Source organism: Cololabis saira, chromosome 1, assembly GCF_033807715.1.
Source record: "Cololabis saira isolate AMF1-May2022 chromosome 1, fColSai1.1, whole genome shotgun sequence".
Classification (NCBI taxonomy): domain Eukaryota; kingdom Metazoa; phylum Chordata; class Actinopteri; order Beloniformes; family Belonidae; genus Cololabis; species Cololabis saira.
In genome coordinates this window covers 48,484,445-48,506,815 of record NC_084587.1, presented here as the reverse complement: position 1 = coordinate 48,506,815, position 22,371 = coordinate 48,484,445, and the positions used below count along the sequence as shown (strand labels likewise).

Sequence of the window (22,371 nt, the reverse complement as noted above, 5' to 3'; positions counted from 1 at the left end):
TCTGATTCACCCGTGTTAGCAGGTTGCAGCACACTGGAGTTCAGAGCTGCGGTCACCGGCTGCTGTATAACCACCCAAACATTCAGGAGAACATAGAAACCTTTGAAGCGTAGATTTACTGGATTTGACCACAAGTTCCTGGGTGGAACCTTTGAGCGGTTCCTCCCCTAAAGCACTACGATCTGACAGCTCCACTGGTGCATGGACGAGCCCGACATAACAAAGAGTGAGGTCAAACATGTCGAGCAGAAACCGAAGCGTGTGCAGGGCGCATCCGGACCACCTGGTGGCACCGGTAAACTAACACGAAGAGCAGACTGATGCCCTGCGTGTGTCTGAAACAGTCGAGGTAAAAGCACGAGGATGCAGTTGATACATGTGAAGCAGAACCACGATGGTTGCCTCATCAGTTCTGGCTGGATGATGTTTTAGAGTTTCTATGTGAAGTAGTAGTCTTACTCTGAAAAGGAAAAGCCCAAGCTGGTCCCTGAGATAACTAGGAATGTATTTACTGAAAAATAACTAATGAAAATCTGAAATTGCTTCTGAATTGTGGACTGCTCAGAGAAAACCAAAAAGCTCTTGAAACTGGCCTTGACAGATTGTTTGGTTCCAGCAGTATTTCGCTGAAGAGCCTTGCGAGGTCATCACTGCAATGTAACTCTAATTGGCACTTCTGTACCTGTGGACAGGTATGTTGGTCCACTTCTCACAAACAAACTGCTCCAGATGTCTCAGGTTTGAAGGGTTTCTCCTCCAGGCTGCATGTTTCTGCTCCTTCCACAGATTTCCAATTGTGTTTAGATCAGGACTTATCGAAGAACACTTCAGATAGTCCAGTGTTTTGTTCTTAGGCATTCTTGAGTGTCTTTCGCTCTGTGTTTTGTGTCATTATCCTGTTAGAAGACCAATGACCTGCGACTGAGACTAACGACACTTTTCCACTAGTACCTAGTCGGCTCTACTCATCACAGCTCGACTCAACTTGGCCTGGTTTCTTTTCCATAACAATTCAGCACCTGGAGCAGAAGTAGGAGGTTGGAGTGAAGCTGCTGTGACGTATTTGATTGTTGTGATCTAAACAAAGACAACAACACTAAAGATGTAGAACCTGGAGGAGATGATGGATGTGCTGCTGGGTCTGTGGCTTGTGTTCGATATCAAGTTAAAAAATGAGAGTGAGAGAAACTTCAAGCAGCTACGCTTTTTAATTTTTTTTTTGTTTGTCCCGGCGCTGCCTGTGGTTGGCTTAGGGAAGTCAGGTGACCATCCCAGTCTCAGGAAGTTAAAGGTGTGTGACCGGAGTTAAAGGCGAGTGTTTCAAAGAGAGGGTCCACATGAAGTGCTGCAGTATTCAAAAAAGTAAAGTGATTCATTGGGAAAAAAAGAAAGAAAAAAAAAAAGAAAATGTCACCTGGTAGACCTCCCAAATCAAATTATGACACCCGCATCTCACCGACAGATGATTACATTTCTGTATCGGTGAGTGATCCTTGAAAGTTTGAGGGCACAGATCTGGAAACGTTTGCGGTACCTTGTTAAAGACCCAGATTTCCCCGTTGACGGTGGGCCGCGGCACTCCGTGACCATTGTAGTGGAAGAGGACTCGCTCCTCCTTGGCGTTGCGTCGCAGTGATGTACACAGCTTCTTCACTTCGTCCACTGTGGGATCCAAACTCTGCTTGTAACGCGCCTGAAACCAAAGTGAGAGAAGCAGGAGTCAAGTCCACTGTTAAACACCTTTACAGTCCCAACATGGCTCTTCACAAAATCATTAAGAGATTAGACGAAGATCTGCACCAGGCTCAAACAGGCTTCAGCATTAAAAAAACAACTGTTATTTCCCATGTAGGTGCAGGATGCACTGATCTTTTTGCTTTGCATAAGTACTTATATTGTGGATGGAATATGCATTTCTTTGAAGTTCTCTTTCAGTGCACATTAAACTGGAGGGGGATTTTTAAATGAACCATGCAGGTGTTTGTTTTTTGTTACCAAGGTTTGCACCAAATAATTCACTGAATGCACCATTATTTCCAGCTCCGGGAAAAAAAAATGCTTACAACTAGTGCTCGACATTGCTTTGATAGTTTCCGCAAGTAGGTTGCAGGCGTGTTTTGCAACAGGAGAGCATGTGAAGGAGAGATTCTACATTGGTTTACATTAATTTGGAAAAGCAGAACAAAAAGCATTAATTGGAAATATCAATTGCTAAACCTTAAAAGGGATGTGAGAAAAATAACTTTTACTGTGCCTGAGAGCATGCATTGAATAGTTAAAGTCACTTCAACTCGAAAAACCCTGACCAAACCAGTCGCTTTGGGAGAGCAAATCTACGGTTCACTAAAGTAGTAATGTATACCGGGACACGGTCGTGGGGCCACTGCCACTTCAATTTATTATCAGCAAAGAAAAGGTTTGTTATCGTCTGATATTACAGATATGCAGATGACATTCTACAACTCATCAACTTTCTAAATGTCACTAACGTTTTTCGGCTGCTGTTGAACTGCAAGAGGCAGCAGGTTTATACGTGAACATCACAACCAAATCCAGACAAAGAAAGTGGTCATCGCTAACCTCAGAACTGATCAGCACGATCACCAAAACCACACTCACAGAAGAATGGTCAACATCACATTACAATTATTTAATTTTGGAGCATAAAGCAGTTTTAAAAACAAACACCAAAACATTTGCTGTGTAAAGCGTTGAAGCTGAGCAGGCTGCACGTTCCCAGGTCAGGTGACATGGTGCCATACCTGCTGGTACGGGTGTGGTTGAGTTTCATATAAGACAGGAAACGGAGGGAGATGTGAAATCCATGAGAAACTGGGATGAACCAGCATCCTGCTGGTGCGCAACACTGAGTCACAGTGATGCAACAGTTACAAGACCAGGCTTAGTTCTGTTTTTGTAATAAGAGATATTTCTACAGTTGTGTTAGAGGACAATGAAACGTGCCGTGCCTTTAAATAACACTCAAGGTTCACAATTCAAGGATACCCAGTAAACAATTAATTTGGGGGATTTTTTTTTCTACCTGAGTTACTGTTGCTAAGAGGCAAAGAGGACATTTTACATGTTTCTTCATGTAATCCGTTCATTTCAGTCAGAGGACATGTTTGTCTCTACATTTATCTTAGAATATGAAAAGTTATAGGCATTAATGTTTTTCCTTATATACAAGTCTTAGAAAAGGTGAACCAACTTGAAAATGTGTAAAGCTGAAGATACACTTATTAAAAGGTATTGTGACATGAAAAACAAATTTTTCTTGATTTTTTGTGTTTGTGTTGGGTGTCTTGACATCAATTACACCCAAAAAACAACTAACTTTTAACATTCAGTGTATTGTGTGCTTTCTGGGATTTTCCGCATAACTATGCAAAAACGGCGCATCTGGTTTGGTGGCAGGCCGTGACGTCAAGGCCCGCTAAATCACTGCCCCCTCCACCCAGCTCCCTGCCTCCTCTCCTCTCCAGCGCACCATAAAGGCTGATTTATGGTCCGCGTTACACCGACGCAGAGCCTACGGCGTAGGGTTACGCGGCGACGCGCACCGTACGCTGAACCCTACGGCGTAGGCTCTGCGTCGATTTAACGCGGAACCATAAATCAGGCTTAACACGGAGCTGTTTAGAGCCCCCTCTGTTCTAATCACCGGAGGAAAACTGCTAAGAAGACCCGCGGCCACTGACTGGACTTAAGATAAGGAGACACTGCTGCTTGCATGCCTTTATTTTTATGATTGTTTGCTGTGGTTCGCCCTCCTGCTTTTCCGTGCATGCTTCGCCTGTCGCTCCCGGCTTAACTCTCCGACGCCGCTGTGAGCGTATGGCTGGAGGAGGAGGAGGTTTGGAGGAGGAGCGGAGCAATGATTGACAGGAAAGGGGGGAAAGGAAGCGTTTTTCACGGCGCAAAAAAACACTGTCATAAAAAGCCAGGAATGGAGTACTAGAGTGAAGTTTTTCTTGTTACACTCTTTTAGACACATTTGAGGGATGTTGGCCCAGACTTTTAATAGTGTTAAAAGCATGTTAAAAATGATGTCACAATACCTTTAAAGCAAAAAAAAAGAAAAAGTTCTTAAGCCACTTTAACTTATTTTTGATATAATAATACTTTGGGTAAGATTAGTACTGTTCAAGTTCGGTTTCATGGTTTCATCTGATTCTGCGTGTCATAAAGTATATGTTATCATTTGATTTCATCTGTCTCACCATCAATGTGTTGTCTTTAAGCAACAAATGATCTGCAACGTTTTCTTATTTTTAGGAAGGGTGTTCACATTTAAAAATATCAACCCAAAAAAAGCAACTGAATCCGTGAGGAGGTGACTAACAAGCTGGCAGAGATAGACGGGTATTTGGATGAAATCATCCCCATCACATTGACTCGCACTCGTTCTAAAGTATATGCTGATACATTTGTTTGTTTTTTTACCTTGTCAAAGATTTATTTCCCTAAAACTGAAGGTATCAAACCGCAAAAGTGAACTAAAACTGATCTGAATGCAGTAAATCATTAATGCTACCAAAGAAACTGAAATTTGGGGGAAAAAAATAGAGTCTGTTGAACTTCTGACCCTGAACTTTAAACAAGCTCTTCAAGTCGAGGGTATAAATCTGGGAAAGAAATGATTGGCAGCCAACTCTGAACAGTTCATCTGATTGATCTGACTGCTGGTGCCAGACTTTCAGCTTACATGAGAATACCCAAAGTTACTTTATAAAAACTGTAAGGTTTAGTTAAAAAAGAAAAAAAAAAACTGGCAGGACAACAACCAAAGATGCTGCTGCTTAATCTAACATGCCATGAAATACTGAAAATGAAAAATCACACATCATGTGGATAAACATGTTTGTGCTACTTCATTTCATCAAATAAAGTGCATCCACGTGCAAAGATAAAAGGGACTGAGGTGTCAGCTGGTTATGCAACAGAAAAAACACCCGTTTAGAGCAGACTGAATCATAATCACTCACCAAGGACCTGGTGTTGCATAACTGGCATGATCTTTTTCCAGGCAACAGCCTGCCTCCTGTCAAATAGCTTTGAATCACAGAAGATTCCAGATTTCAACTTTAACTTCTTGAAAAACGTCCAGTGACTGAAGGTCCACAGAGCATTACAAAGTGGTGTCCTTAAAGCAGGATGCGCCAACGGTTCACCAAACTCAAAAATGGGAGTGCATGACTTAACGCCAGTGTCAGATGGTCTTCGATTGAAAAGATCTGTACCCTGGAAAATGTGCCTTTGCTCTGAACAAAAATATATTTGATTTAGTCCAGATTTGCAGAGAAGCTTTCTCATGAGTCAAATATTTTCACATCTACTGTGCTGTGCCGTTTACTTCTGTACTCATTTTGCCCATTTCCTTTCTGCCTCTTCATAAAAAAAATCCTAATAATTTCAGGGATGTCAGCATCTTTTACAAATATAATCTTAGTAAATGAAGTTTGTAAAGAATGAAAGAATTCCATGTATATGTTTGTGATTTACAAGAAAGACACAACATGACTAACTAAAGGCAGCCAAGGATGTCGCCATTCTAGACCACATTCTCAAGCACATTAATTAACCCTAAAATAACAGAGCATGTCCTGACAATATGAATTGAACTGTTCGACTATCATTAGTTGCAGCTCTAACAATAACTGAAAAAAATATACATTATATATATATATATATATATATATATATATATATATATATATATACACACACACACACACACACACACACACACACTCTACATACTTAACCATTCTTATTTTATGATGCGTGCATCCTCTGATTTAGAATCACTAATTTACGCCCCTAAGCCATGCCCTGCTCATTAACATTTATGTCTTCTAAATGCAGCTATTCTTTAAATGATGCAGGATGGTGCCATCTTTATTATATAATGTGACTCTTGAGGGAGAAAAAAAAATAAAATCAACACTTGTTCACCGTTTGCCACATCACGCAATGGCCAAACTGAGCAGGCCTTTACCAGAGATGCCAACATTTCAGTTTCTTGTATCTGAGTTGAGTTTGTGTAGCAGTGGCATATCAGAGCAGGCAGGATGATTCAATTTGTGTGTGATCGGATAAAAGCATCTGAATCTCAGGAGGCTCAGCCTTCATTTCAATGATATCAAGTGATATCTGAAAAGGCACAACGGTGTTCGTGAGTGAGGGAAGTAAAGCCTCTGAAATCAGACCTCATATTTGAAAGCGAGAGAGGATATCATTTTGGAGGAAGTGGTTATTGAGGGAAAAAAAAGGTTTCCACACCATCCTGCAGCTTACTACGTTTTATTGTGTTTCAGGGATGTATTCACAATCATGACAAAGCTTATTAAGGTGCCATAGATCTCATGAATTCTATTGAATTGTAACAATTAGGGTTTTCTTGGAGGGTGAGGAGTGCACTCATGTCAGAAAAACCCAGGCTAATTGAGCACACTGACCTGAAGGGGGAGCTAAAGCCCCTGCAGGGACAGACACTCCCCTGCTCTCTCCACAAGTTGACATGGACTGCAGTTGCAGTCGGCCTGTCACTTCTTTACCCCACACAACTGTAAAACCCCTCAGTTCTGCACATCAAGGCCAGGGGAGACAAACTTGTTTTAAAAGGTGTGCTCTGTGCAGGCCCAAGCGCCATTCATCATCGTGTCAGTATCTGAGAACAAGTGACCTTTTCAAAATACCGTACACATACAAGATTCAATTAAATATAGATTGTAAAGCCGTAAGATACAAGAGGGGCAAAATGGGCTGGTACAGACAACAGGCAATACTTTAGACAACTAAACAGAAGGTGATATCATTGTATCTTGAAGCCTGTATTCACAAAAATGTTTAGGTCAGACCTAAAATGAGTATTTTACAGAACTAAGTATGAAAAATTGTAATAATCACGTTACTTATACATTTTGGCCACTGCCACCATCATCCGATGTCAGTGTATCACTAGGGAGACTAAACCCCAAGTAGGTGCTTTCAAGCTACATAATGCAATTAATTGAGAAGCACATGAATAATCCGGATACCTTTTATCTTTTCATTCACCAGGGGGGGGAAAAAAACCCAGCAAAGTGAACATGTCTCAGTGTTCTTGTGACAGTGACAGCTGCAGCCACTTGCTGTCAGAGAGAGGAAATGAGCAAAGTCAACCTCTGTCCCCTCAATCACTGGCTAACATCTGAGCTCCAACACCTGCTTGTTAGATGCGAAGTGCATCAAACAGACACACAATACGAACAAAAGGAAGGTCTGTGGGAGATGACGGGAAATGTTTGAAAGCGTTGTTTCTCTCTGTTGCTTTTATCAATATAAATCACTGCTGCCAAGCTATCATGGAGTCTTGAAGAGTTAAGGGATTTTTGCTGATCAAAGTAACTGGAAAACTATCAGGCTTGCATAAGCTCAGATGTAAAATAGTCAGTTACCAAACCTTCTCTCTTGTCTTAAAATGCAAATATATTAAAAAAAAAAAAAAAAGAGCCCTCTTTTACTCAGAATTCTTTTTAAAGAAAAAATTAAATAGTACAGTAGGCTATATGTAGTCAAATATGTAGGACATCACAAACTATTTAGAATCTAGCACTGAAACAATAGTGAAAAAATGAATGAAGTACAAACGTGTGGTCTCTTACGCAACAATAATCTTGTGTCCATCAATTAAATGTGCAAACTGAAAATATTTCCATATTCCTACATTCTTGAATAATTCATACCAGGAAAAGGCGCATGCACCATTCAACCAGTTCATGCACAATGATCAGTACCATGGACAGCTCTTCAAAAGCTAGTTTCCAGTATAAGCGTAAGTTTGGATGGTTTAGTTGTACATTTGCCATTTCAGATGACATTAGGGAGCCATCCCACAATGCATTGTGTTTAGAATGCTTATCTAAAATACGTTGTTGCCGTAAAATCACTTAAAATCATAGTGAACATGTTGAATAACTAATATATTTCTCTTAATTCTTTTTGATTACAAGATAAGAATAAATACATTTGGTAGGAAAAATACATGTCAAGACTTGTCAATAATTTGAAAAAGGATTACATGTCTAAATAAATGGGCACATCAGTAGTTTGTCCAAAAACATAACCCTTTTCTTTATTCTTTAAAAATGTATGCATGAAAGTGTTTCTCAAAGTTAATTACATTTATTTATGCCGCATGAACATGCCAGTCACTGGAAGTTTTTTGTTGTTGTTTTTAATGATTTATTAATTCATTCATTTTAATGGGTTTCTTTGGGACAATGGGGGGGCAACTTAAATACAGAAAAGATATTTACTCAAGTGAAGCTGAGAAAGTACAACGTAGTTTGACAAATGGTGGTGATAGTCATTTTCCCCGGCGACAGCCGTCCCACTGGGACCGGCGTGTCCGGCTGACTCAGTTCCCAGCAGGAGCAGAGGGAGAGGTGACACGTCATCGTCCCATCCTGCCACAAACCTCCTGGCACGACCAGGTAGCTACACAACTCCCAACCCAAATCCCTCTCTCCAAATGTGCAGATGACACCGTAGCACTTCAGAGTTCTGATAAAAATAAAACACCTCGATACATAAATAGATGAGATTGATCATGAGAATGGAAAGACTTTATATCTGATGTCTTTACACATCACAAATGAATGATGACTCAACAACATGCGTGTGTATGTTGTTTGAATGGAGTCCGATGCTTGAAAAGAGCAGGAGTCAGAAGTGTCCTGCTGAAGCTGACTAAGTGACATTAATTATGTAACTGGCAGAAGGTCCAAACGTATGAAACGCTGTTGGACTGTAGATCATTTCAACCACCCAAAGTCTGAATTCAAAAGAAAAACGTCTTCATACAATGTCCTGAACCGTCATCCTCTCTCAACCTTCATCCTCTGTGTTTGGAACCTGAGCTGAGAAATCAATAATGCTTCCGGTCTTCTTCTGGAAAGCTTTTATTACTTAGGTTAACCACTCACTTCCCATACGTCTGTGGATATTGGGTTAATGCCTCTAGCCAAACATTTACTTTATTTTTTTTTCTATACATACCTGCACATCCTGTGCTCAAGTCCAGTTGTGGGACTATCAATGCTCCTTTGTTAATCGGTTTATTTCCATCCATGATGAAGGGAATAATTAAAGCAATGTGACATCACCGAACATATTTGGCTTGAATCTCAAAGTCATATCAAATCACAATATGACTGATTCAGTATAAGATTAATGGCACTTTGATATTAAAACCCCTGTGAATTTCTTTTGTGTGTGTGTGATGGGGAAGGGGCAGAGAGACCTCTAAAGTACCAGTCCAATTAAAAGCTGAGCTCTGAGAAGCACTGAATAGTTTGTGGGTTTGTGTGTGTGTGTATGCGCACATTTTAAATTTAGATATATTACCTTAAGGATGGATGGCTGTGATGAAACCTGAGGAATAAAGACCTCTGAGCAAATCGTTTTGAAGAGCATGTTTCCTTACTCATCTTATAAACTGCTGCTGATATTAGTGCTTTTCATGGTGCCATTAAGCCACAAAAGGACACCAGATAATAGAAACAGCTCTGTATTAATCTTGAAAAGGGGATAATGATGTAGAAATCAGTGATGAACCATGACATGTACATGTGATCCATATGTAACAAGAATATGAAAAGCATTACTTCACTATTACAGGCCCAATAGTGCATTAAGAGCTTCAACAGGCATTTACAGAAACATTACAGAATTAAAACAGTATTTTTAAGCCTATTTTTAGATGTTGAAGGCCGTCAACATTCAGAATTTAGGCAAAGTCAAGCCAGACTGGAATGCTTGTCTTCAAAATGGCAACTAATATTACAACCTGGGGCCATCGATGTACAGTACGTCAAAATAAATTGCTAAATAAATAATAAATTACTTCTGATAAGACTATGAAATTATATTCCACTCAAGTGATTGTGTGGATAGAGTCCCTACAGAGAATATAAAATAATCTCAACTTTGTAACAAAACAAAAATTGAATTAAAAAGGACAGACAGACAATCTCCTTCCAGTTGCTACAGACTCGTTATAAGTCCACTAGCAAATGTTGCGCGGATCACTGTCAACAGATGCAAATTGAGGAGTTCGTGAACAGTCCATAGGACTGGATCAATACTTATATATGTATGATGAAATAGAAAGAAAAAAAAGACAAGTGTCAACATTGAATAATGTAAAGGAGACAGATAGAAAAGCGCAGTCTGACCAGGAGAAGATTAAGTTAAGGCATTGCTTGCACAAACAGTCATTTTTAAACCCTTTCTGTAAACTTAGAGTTTAATTCTGTTTGTCTGTAGGGAACCTTTCCACACTTCCACTTCAGTTTAATAACATTTTGTGTCTTATCAGAGGCTTAAATAGTAGTTCAGTTTGACATAGGTCATTTGTCGCATACTCTGTTCTCAGTTGAGACTGAGGTAATTAACTTTGTTTACACTCCTTTACAACTCTTACCATCTAAGAATTAATGTTATCCCAGTGCAGTTCTACTGCATTCTATTAACAAGCAAAAGGTAGGCAATCATACAAGTTTTTGTGCTTTAAATGTTTTAAATATGGTGTATTTTTCACAAGAGACACCCAGATGAATAAACAGATCTGATCTTCCCTGAGAAAAAATAAATAAATAAAACAAAGTAATTTGATAAGGAATTAATAATGCCATTACTTCTGTCTGCCAACAGAACCTGATCATCTAGGGATGATGATTTCAACAGTTTTGTCTCTCATTGCGCTGGGTTTCTGGATTTATTCAGGGAATTTATCTAATTTCTGAGAAGCAAAGTGAAGAATCTGCTGCTGTGGTTCATCAAGCTTTCCCTTTGACTTGCTTACTACTAGCGGTGTCAAATTAGCACGTTAATTGCGATTAATTAATAACTGGCATATTTGCCACGTTATGTTTTTTTAATCGCTTAATCTATTTTTTAATCTCTAACTTTACTTTGCTGTTTGAGAGTTGCCTTTATTGTAAAATCTGTGTTTGTGCGGTGGGTTTCTTGTGCTTGAGTTGTAGGTGGAAAACAACGGTCAGTCCCACCTGAAAGTGGACACTGATTGGCCGTCCCTGTGTGTGTGGGCCACTTTCTTTTTGTTATATATATCAATGTTTTGATCTGCCACAATAATGTAATGAATTCAAAGGAAAACACCTCAAGTCTCAGCCATTTTAGGTGAGATAAAAAAGAGATTACTTAAATTAATTACAGATCTTAATTAATTGCAAAAAAAATGTAATCGCTGGACAGCAGTACTTTCTACACATGATGGCCGCTTAAATGCTAAATAAGATCGCTCGGGTCATTTTTCTATATCAACATTGACATCACCTCTGTTGCACAACTTCATGAGCTGCTTTTTAGAGCAAATTGCACCTTAAATCCAAAATTGTTCAGCCCTAGTGTGAAGGTATAAATACCCTCTGACATCACGCTGTTAATTTCAGCAGTGCGAGCGAGCATTTCCAATGCTATTGTCAGAAAAAGTCGAAAAGTTTTGTCTTCTCTCTTTGGCCAATTCTTTTGAGATTTACTTCTTTATGAAAAAAAAAAGAGCAGTACAATTATACTTAAGAAAAAATGTGAAAGTATTTTTATAGTCCCAGTACTAACAAGTGTAATACAGTAAGAGGGCAAATATAAAATGTAGTCATTCATCCTGAAGGACTGGCAGACACTTTGGTAAGTCACGGTAACCCGTGGTTTCACGTATGGAGTTGAGTTGCTACTCTTATCCTGAACGACAGCCTTTTACATTCCTCTATTCTCAGCTAATCAACTGCTTCCCCTTCTTCTCCGCCACCTGTGGGGAGAATGGCCCCGGTTGGTGATTGAGGAGGGATTGGAGTAGGCGAAAGTGCCACAAGCCATTAGCCGGGAGACAGAGCTGAGGGAACGCTGCTGACTTTGACTCCGTGTGCATTCATGTTTCAAGTCTGGGAGCCGAGCGAGGCTCAAATTTAAATTTCACTCAAACATTCCTATTAAAAAGGCTTCATCCAATGGCAGTCGATATCTGATGTGCATAACAAAGTTACATCTTCCTCGCAGGAATGACTAATGTCAGAAGTTAGAGGAATGAGTTATTAAAAAGTCTGGTGAATAGATAAGATGTCATAGTGTAAAATGTTAGAATCATAAGTGCTGCTTAGAAATCATTCATCTCAAGGCTAGATCCTGCAGGATGTACAGTGGAGAGCTATTAGTATTGATTAGGAAACCAAACAAGCTTGAGACATATTATGGCCATTTGTGCTGCGGTACATGAAAAATCCTGCCTCTTTAACAAGCAGGGTTAAAAAAAATGTGTCAACAGCAGCCTATTTCCAGTTTTACTTATGAGTTTATCCTCGAATTATTAGTAAATGAATACTGTTAGTGATTAGACATGAATGAACAAGGTATGCAATGATGATTTAAAAAAGAAGGGACTCAGTAACTTCTGGTTTTGAACTTCAGATGGCAAAGTAATTGATAATTATGGGGCATTTTGTTAAGTTAAAAAACTGCCATCTTATTAGACATTGAAAGGTATGTGTACCCCACCAGTGGTACCGCTGTAAAGTAATGATATTTATTTGATATAACTGTAAATATTTACAATTCCAGTATTAAAGAATGCTCAGTATTGCCATTACACATGCACCATCAATCACTACTGTAGATGTTTACATTCATTTACTAACTTGGACTTAAACAGACGATTAAAATCCTTTTTTTTGACGGCTAAGTAAATATTAATACGACGTAATGACAGACGGGCAAGAGGGATTTAGCTCGCACAGACTATGTAAGAACATGTCCACTACTAAAGGTTTTTTTTAAAGTGATGTGTGTGTCTTGCTTCGCCCTCCAACTGGCGCAAAGTTGGAGTCATTTCCACAAAGCTGTCCAGAATCATTCTCGTTTGGCTCCTGGCTCGTTCACGTTCTCACTTCCTTTTCCGTTAAGACTTTCCTTGAGTCACTTATGGCGCTTTTCCACTAAGACCTACTCAGCCCGGCTCGGCTCGCCTCCACTCGGTTTGGTTCTTTCCCACTAGGAGTCTAACGTCCCGAGTAGATACTTTTTCTGTAACTATACTCTGCTGAGGTTCTAAGCAGCTGAGTCGGCTGCATCTGACATCATCACATTACAGGCCACTGATTGGTCGGGGGGTTGGAGTCAGACGTCTGAGTCAGGATGTGACATCAGTGAAAGAGACTCTGACGGCTTCTTGTTCATTTTATTCGACAGGCAACGGCAGCGCAAAAGTCTGTTTGGTGATCCAACTCTGAGGTGCAGATGTTCATAAACCTGGTGGCTGAGGAGAGAATTAAAAAGGGATCTAGACGGGCGATAAGGAACGACCAGATCCACCAGGAGCTCTGTCACTTCATAGCTGCTCGCGGCTCCAGCTGACTTTTCAGCAGCGCCGAGACGAACTAAAAAAACTTAAAAAGTGTTGCCGCTTGAAGCTTCTCTCACTCTCATTGTTTAACTTGATATGGAACACAAGTCACAGACCCAGCAGCACATCTATCATCTCCTCCAGGTTCTACATCTTTAGTGTTGTCTTCTTCGTTTAGATCAAATAATCAAATACATCACGGCAGCTTCACTCCAACCTCCTCCTCCTGCTCCAGGTGCTGAATTGTTATGGAAAAGAAACCAGGCCGAGCTGAGCTGAGCTGAGCTGAGCTGAGCAGAGCCGAGTAGCTACGAGTGGAAAAGTGCCATTAGTCGTCTCTGCCATGACGTCCACTTTCGCTCTGCGAGCTAAACTTATCGTTGTTGAAGTGTGACATAACGCTGTAAACAATATGCAGCTGTCGCAGCGGATGATGGGGTGCGATTCTGGACAAGACTGCAACCGCTGAGCGCCCCCTAAAAGAGAGGAAAACTGAAACCGATATATAACTCTAAAGAAAATGTTTTGCTTTTCTTTGATGCAAACAGAATAAATGTTGGGTTCTGGTAGATTCTCAGGCTCGGTGAGGTTTCTGCTCCAGTTGGGATTCTGACCCCAAGAGATTCTGACCACCAGCTCAGAAATACCGACTTTCAAGTACAAATGAAAGGCAGTTTTAAATTAGTATAGTTATCCGACAATCGGAAGTTCTGGGGATTGTCTTTAGCCTGCAGACGGTTAGTCATTCAACCTTTCCGGCCAAGTGAGCCGCATTGAAATAACCATTAGTTCCAAACCTTAATATAAAGATATAGATTCATTAAATATCACAGTCCCCTGTGAAAGTCAGGCGGTTTTGGATCTCCGGGCTAATTTTACAGAAACAAATAGGGCATGGAGGGCATTGACACCCTAACCCCCCGATGTAATTAATCCACTTCTGTTCATAAATAGCTTGTGGTTGAGCGCACACAGATATGTACGATATCGGGGGCACAGACGACACCAGTCCAGTCTATGCTCTGGTGTGAGGATGCCTTTCTGAGTTTCTGTGTCCGACTCCCACAGAGACACACACGGGTGTGTGTACATGCAGCGTGAAGACAAAACCCATCAACCACATTAAGATCCATTAATAACTTAGCAGCAGCACTGAGAAGTTGCAGAAGGCATTTTTAAAACTGGTTCGAAGGCCCTATATCAATAACAGAGTGGGAGTTAATATACTGCTCCCGATTGTAATATTTTTTTCTCTCTAATGATTTCTATTCACTGGTGTTTGGACTTTCTTTATGGCTGTATGTGTAGTTGATCAGGTTTCCTCATTAGTACTTCCACTCAAAATATCAATAGCTCTGCATGCAGCATGGCCTGGACGGCAGCCACGAACCGCTTTTCCTGAGGGGTTTTTCTTTTCCTCGCTCAGTCTGATGATGACCTACGGTGTATAATCTTCTTCACAGTTACAAAAGTTTTATCCATCTTTTCTGCAGCACTCGACCAATCATATTCATGGCCAAAGCTGTCGTGATGAAATATTAACATCAATATTGTAGCACATAATAAGAATGATCTTGTGAATGAATTCAAAATCTCACTTCTTCAGTACAAACACTTTACTTGAATGGAACCGTAGTTTACACCCCCATTTTTATTTGGATCAGGTTATATACAGAACCACTGAGATTCTGTTCACCTCACCTACGTGAGTAAATACATTATCCAACTCTCCATTATATGTACTGTATAATAACCTGGGAGAGAGAGCGAGATAGAGAGAGAGATAGAGAGAGAGAGAGACTCTAATCTGCTGGTACTGACTGATACACTGGGACTGATGGAAACGTCAGTCGATAACACGCAGGAGACGGCATGATATCAATGTAAAATTACATTTCAGACACCATTACACAACAATCTGTCAAGGGCGTAAGTGAGTTTTAACTGTAAAACGTTGCACTTAGTGAAAAGATCAACGGAGGAAACAGCAGCCTTATCTAATCCCAGGTACGGTGCTACTGGAGAGGTGTCAGGTGTTTTCAGCATTTTGTTTTGTTTCAGGATCATCTTAACATTGACAAATATCTCCTCTCATCTCATTCAAATCAAGTTCTTCACCATGACGAAGCACAAACTGTTTCCTTTAAATTAAAGGCTGAAATGTGCAAATTACACGAGTACCTGCTCAGGTGCTTTATGATAAACACCCATCGCTTAGTTCAGTGGTGCTTGAAACGCACCCACAGGTTTACCGGAGTCCACTTGTACTTCACTAAATTCCATTGCCGTACTGCATCTGCAAACATCTGTGAGAGCGTATGGTTCATATCCAAATGAAAAAGACGTATTTGAGAGAAGACCGTCCGCCGCCCTGTGCAACAGGACGGCATTCACATCAAAACATTTTCTTGGGAATAATCAAGATTGAGATCCTTTTTGGAGACAGAGAACCGGGTTTCTAAGGCAACACCCTCAGAGCAGTCCTTAACCGAGCCTTTATTGTGGCGGCCAGACAGACAGCAAATCTTCAATGAAAGGCTAAAAACAGCCCGCTGGGAGTTTAAAAAGAAAGCCTGAATGACTCAGACCAGAAAACTTTGAGCAAAATCTCACAGTTTAATGAAACTTATAGTTAACTACTGGGTCCCACTTCCAAATGGCATCTTTGGGGATTTTCTTTGTTTGTTTGTTCTTTTAAGGAAAAAAGACAGATGGATGCAGACAATTATAGCATGAATCTGTATGAAAATCTTCCAAGAATGTCAAGACCCTCAGGCGAGTGTGAAGGCTTATACTTCAACAAAACAACCCAAAAAATAATTCCACAAAAAGTGTCTGCAGGAAGTCCTGCAGTGATCCAGCAAGGGTCTGGTACTGAACCTATCCGAGCCCCTTTGGATGGATCTGCCAATGTTCTTGTACTGACGCTTGAGCATATCTGCCAAACACAAAACCTCAAAATCAAAGATGTGCAAAGTTTGTCAAATCATTTTTCTCTGACTTGAGGCCAAAAGCAAGTTAACCATCTCCGAAGGATATGAATACAAATTGAAAAGTTTGCCCAAAAACTTGTTTTTGCCTCATCATTGTGGAAAATGTCCTTAATTACAGAAAAAAAAAACTAAATATGTAGCCTTTCTGCACGTGCTCAGTGAGTTCCAAATGAGGTACATGCAGCAAAGCCCTGAGCAAGGCCATGGAGGGATTAGCACTCATAGCTCGGGGATCCTCGTCCTTGCTTCATCAGTCATTTACACATTTTTGTGTGTATTTGTAAAATAAAACAGACAGGAATGTGTTTGCAAGGCAACCTCTCACTGTTGTGATAAATAAAAGGTGCGTTTCTGTGCATGCAGTTGCAGTTCCAGCCTTCAGGTCATCAAAACCTTTTGAGCTACATGAAAATGGATTGCTTTTTTTTTCCCCCCGTGTGAGTGTCTGACTTCATGTGTTGTAAAAACTGAGCTCACCTTCATCCAGCGGGAGTTTTTCTTGTTTCCCGCACTCTGGAAGACTCGAGAAAGCCATTTAACACTAAAAATATCCCCCGTATCATTAACCCCATTAGGTGTTAGTGGTTGCAAGCAGGATACGTGGGAGTATCTTCCTCGTGGAAAGAAGTAATGTTTCCACAAAAACCCCTGATGCTATTGCAGTTAATGTAATAAAGAATGGGAAGGTTCAGAAGGTTTACTGGATCGGCACTCTTAACAAGTTACCGTCTTTACGTGGAACGAGATGATTCCTCCAACGTGTAAAATATTCAGCAATAATACCAATAGTGTACTAACGTTATGAATACACCTAAAGCTAACATGTGTATTTCTTAAATATTCAATTACCATATTTCTTAATGTTTAATCTAATACATATTACATGATTGCCATCCCACCTCTGAAAAAGAAAAACAATCAACTCTGAGAGAAAAACACACAAAATTAAGATGCGTACAATCTTGATAAGAGGTCTCCCAGATCATTTTTGCAAATAAAATTTTAAAATGTATTATGCGATTCTGTCTGATCTTAATGGATGTAGGTGAGAGGAGGCTTTGCAAAGATCAAAAGCACAGACTCATTTTTCTTCTCCAGTTCTCTTTGACAAGTGCAACTCGTCCAACACTTGGAAGACAGAGAAGAAAAGGGACAAATATGCTGGACAGGAAGAGGGAGAAAGCTGAGAGTTACAAGGACAGGTCTCAAGGTGAAAATGAAAATGAAGTGGTTCAGGAAAGAGACGTGAAAGAAAAATCATCAACCTCTGCTTTCAATCTCCTGAAAGAGGAGGCTGATGGTTTACAAGGATGCATTCGATGAGGAGGGAGAGCTTGAGAAGCATTAGAAATCAAAAACCTCATTAGACACGAGCGTCTGGGTATTGTGTTCTTCTCAAACAATGTCAGAAGCTACTCCTACTTCAATGATTACTTAGAGACCCCATGTTAATGAGCCCAATTTAAGATGTCGCCTATCCTTTTTACATTACCTGCCTCAGGGTCGGCTAACCCGCCTCCGAGGGTTTTCTTAATCGCGGGTGTGCGCTAATGTAAACAGATTGACGAGGGATCTGGGTGGGATTTATTGATAACGAGGCGAGGAGGTCCACAAGTTCTGCCGTAAATCCTCACAACGGGAACCGTAGAAGACACGACAAATTAAAGAGGCTTAGGAAGAAGCTATATACGGTTAATGACCACAACTAGCAAATCACGTTGCTAGTCAAGGTAGCACCCAGCACTACGTCAGCCGGCTCGTCCGACGTTTGTGAAGCCAACCAGGCCAACAAAACAGACAGAAGGGCCGACATGTTACGCCGTCCCACTCCTGACTCCTCGTCCTTCCCCTCACCGCGGCTCCAGACACCAGAGCGGCAATAACGCCCCTTATGCTGCCCCGTGTGCAATAAACACCAATACTTCATCCAAGGAAAGTAACACGGTCTAGCCCAAAAACGCACAGAAAGACACAACGCTGAGGCCCCATTGACACGTAGCAAAAACGCTGGTGTTTTCACGCGTTTTGGCCGTTCGTTTACACGAAAACGAAGCTCAAAGTCACCAAAAACGATCATTTCTGAAAACTCCGGCCAAAGTGGAGATTTGCAAAAACTCTGTCTTTACGTTTGCTTGTAAACAGAGGGAAACGGACATTTAGGCTTCAGAACGTCACATTATGCGACAGAAACGTCACCAGCATCATGTGTGCGACCTGTGTTTACTATTTGTTTGGCCACCGTCAATATTTTCTTGTATTTTACTTGTTTTATATTCTAACGTCACACTTAAAAGTAACTCCACTTCTGTCACTCCAAACGAAAGTCTCTCGTTCATCTTGGAAGTAACTGGAAGTTACTCGTGTCATTTGTTGATGTTTTTTTCCAGGATTCTGATTGGCTATGACTTAGCATGACTTTATGCTTCTCGTTACACTGCCCCCTATAGGTTTGGCAGCTCTTAGCACCTTAACAGCGTATTTATGCGTGTTCGTGTAAATGATGCTATTTTTCAAAACGTAGTGGGGGAAATATCCGTTTTTGTAAATACCCGGCTGTGTGTAAACGTGGCCTGATGCTCAGATCATAAGGACCAGGGAACAAACGGGTAAATGCGTTCGTGCATGTGATTATCTTATCTCAGTTTGGGATGCGTCATTGAAGTTGGTCAACGTGCTCCAGCAGAAATCTCCAATACTCATACGGTGACGGTTTTACACAAGCCACATATCTGGAGTCGGAGGAGGAACCTCTGTTTCCAGGGCGAGGCATCATAAGGAAGATCAGGGTGAGGATAGGAGTCCTGAAGGGTAAATCCATGAAGAAGGGGCAGTCTAAAGAGGTGCACACAGTACACCACAATATGAGAAGGCAGCTACTTGCTTCCTATCATTGTTTTTATTTTTCCTACTTCCACCTCACTGACGCACGCACAACCTCTGCTACCAGCAGTGTTGATCCATTCCTCTACCCTTTGTCTTCTTTTTTTCCATCATTTTTAATTTTCGTTCAGAAGAAATCATAGCACAAACAGCTTGCACAGCTTGTTTCCTCCCTTGGTAACATTTTCAAACAATCAGCTATGTTTTTTGGTGCATGATTATGCCTCATTTCCCCATTGTGCTTTCTTGATCAAATGTGGTCATAGAGACCAGTCACTGTCAGATCCTGCAGTGTCAGAGCCTGTCAGTCACATAATATGAACAGCCAAATGACTTCAAGTCATGAACCGAGCATACTAACAATCAGCCCACCCTGAGGCTCTGAAATCTGCCATCAAATGACCTGAGAAACACATCACCTGCATCTTGAGGTGGCTCAGTTAGAGCCCAGACTAAAACCCCAGAGGATTGTTGAATGGCCACAAAAGCAGCTGTTCACTTTAGACACCCTACAATATTACATCTGTTCTCTAGAAAAATGGACGGGTCTCCTGAACATTGGACAGGTCTTGAAGAGCTTGAATCAGCCATCACCTTCAAGGGTTCACTTATCCATTCACTCAATCTTGTGAATTGTTAAAAGGTGTGTTCATCAAAGACAGTTTGTCAATTATTGTGACTTCAGTGACCATCAGATCACGATTTATGACCATCAAAGCCAGTAAATTCCATGGGTTTCAAGCACTTCTCCTTTCCTCGGTATTGTTCACCAAGTGAACCAGAGTTCAGTTTATTCCGTCACGACACCCTCTGCTGTTTCACATTCTCTGCCTCTCACTTCCTCCAGGTCAGAATTGCAAATACAGTTTAATTTTGCATTTCAAGGTTCGCCAAAGCCAAAATAAAAGACTTTTAAAAATGACTGCATTTATCCCCAAGTAAGAAGAATTTTTATTATTTGAGATTCAATAAAGAATTCAATACTGGTGAGATCAGCCTATGAGAACCAAAACTTCAACATACTGAATCGCTAATAATGTGGGTCCTTTTACACAGAACAGAAAAGCTCAATAGTTTAGTTAGCCCTGAAGGAGCAAGGATCACCCCACAGCCTTGCCATGCAATCACATGTCTCGTCTGGCTCCATTATCAGCGGCGAGGCCTGTTCAAAGGCATTATTGTGTACCTGACCCTGATCCTTGACCTTGCGAAGAAAGACCGAAAGAAGTCCAAACAAAATTCTGCCATGCGATTTGTTTGATGACTTCTCGGGACCAGCTCACAGATGTGTCGTCTACTTCAATTCTAACCCCCCCCCCCCCCCCTTGTGACAAGACTTCTGGCCTCTATTTTGTGCAGAACTGAGCAGCCATGAAAACATCAGAAGGTAATTGTTTGAATTATTTATTAGCTGCTTTCACTGTGAATGAATTAGGCGACTACAGTAATCAGAAGAAATGTAAAGGTGAGAGAGGTAGTCCTCTGACAATACTTCTCTGACCTCGCAGTATCCTCTAAAAGACCAACCTGAAAAGGAATCGGATAAAAGAGATTCATCTGAAACCTACTGAATAGCCAGGAGAGAAAGCTGAGCATTTTTCTTGAAACTTGAGTTTTCTGCTGAAGATAAAGGACATTTTCTGCTGCTTTGACTGAAACGACAAGGTCATCGCAACCACGGGCGAGAGGTATGGAGGGAGGGAGGAGAAAACAAAACCTGGTGTCAAACTTCAGTCTAATTAGGGAGTTCGCCAAGTTGCTAAATGCTCCAGATCAATCTGTGAACATGGCCTGTGAGTTCCTAATGGAGACTGTTTAATATAGAGGCCAGCCTCTTGTGTTGACTGCCGGAGTGACTATCGGTCCTCATTAACCCGGCCGTGCTCTCAGACTGCCTGTGATAAATGGCTCTCTGAGTACTACCTCGTTTTGTTCTTGCTCACATCTCTCTATGAATACATGATAATCCAATTATATTTCGTGTCCATACATCTAATTTCACTGGAAAGTTGGAAGAATGTTCCTCTTTTTTGTTGTATATGTATCTATTTAATTTTGGTCAGTTCTGTTCATCTCTCAGACTTACAGTCATCAGCATACAAAATACCTGTTCCCACATTACGAATGATTTGACTGATACCACAGTTTGCTCTATCACAAAGCCATTTCCTGATGTGGTATAAGCTGACTACTCATGTTATATTTTGGTCATTATAATTGTGAAACCAAGTATGACCCCTGGGAGCCAACTGGAGGCCTTTTGAACTAAATTTAGCTTTTCAACAACTATTATAATTAAACAATTAAGAAGTGAAACTTTGTTTCAAGTTAATAAAAATGCCTCTGATAATTATAGCATGTGGCATTCGAATTAAACAAATGTAGGTATAGACGAATCCGGCGAAACCCGGAAGTCGAGCGGGCCGCCATTACTGCGGTGGCGGCTCCGCTCCTCCGCTCCAGCCCATAGACATATATACGTATGGATCTATTACTCCGCTCCCTGCCAGGCTCTCTTAATGTATTTGTATCATCGGAAAACTCCTGTCCCGTCACGTGCATTTGTTTTGATAGTGAATGAAGACGGGACGGACTGTCAAAACCACTTTTCTGTTTCACCAAGTGAACAGACGGAACGCAAAAAAAAGATGTTAAACTGCTGGAAAGGAACTGGAATTTACCTGGATACCTTAAACAAGGAAGCCAGGGAGCGGTATATGGAGAAAATAATGATTATTAACGGTTTGATCCATATTAAATCACTACTAGTGGAGCTCAGATGAGGATTTACTGCCGCAGTTCTGCACAACCCACGTCTTACTACCTTGTGTTTGGCAGCTGCTTTGGTAGATGTTTGACTCGCCATGTGTTTCAATAAATTAGTATAATAGTACAACATACAGTACATCTTTTTTATTACTCTTACTTCTCTTTTCTTTTTTTTTATGCTGAAGAGGCTCCGAGACATGAGCAATATTTTTGTTTTCCTCGTGAGATTATTTTTTTCTTCTGCAGCTACAAATAGAGTTAATATTTTTTCCTCAACAAACTAGTTTTATCTGCAGATTGGGGTTATGTATGTATGTATTCTGT

The 22,371-nt window shown here is 40.7% G+C and overlaps 1 protein-coding gene across 4 annotated transcripts in view; it reads right to left on the bottom strand.

Annotated features, from left to right (window-relative positions):
* The window catches only part of rptor (regulatory associated protein of MTOR, complex 1), a 199,369-nt gene that overhangs the window by 138,105 nt on the left and 38,893 nt on the right, over positions 1–22,371 (bottom strand). For all 4 annotated transcript variants that reach the window (XM_061725000.1, XM_061725009.1, XM_061725019.1 and 1 more), the window contains exon 5: positions 1,535–1,693. In XM_061725000.1, the coding sequence (XP_061580984.1) occupies positions 1,535–1,693 (159 nt within the window). The remainder of the gene's footprint in view (positions 1–1,534; positions 1,694–22,371) is intronic.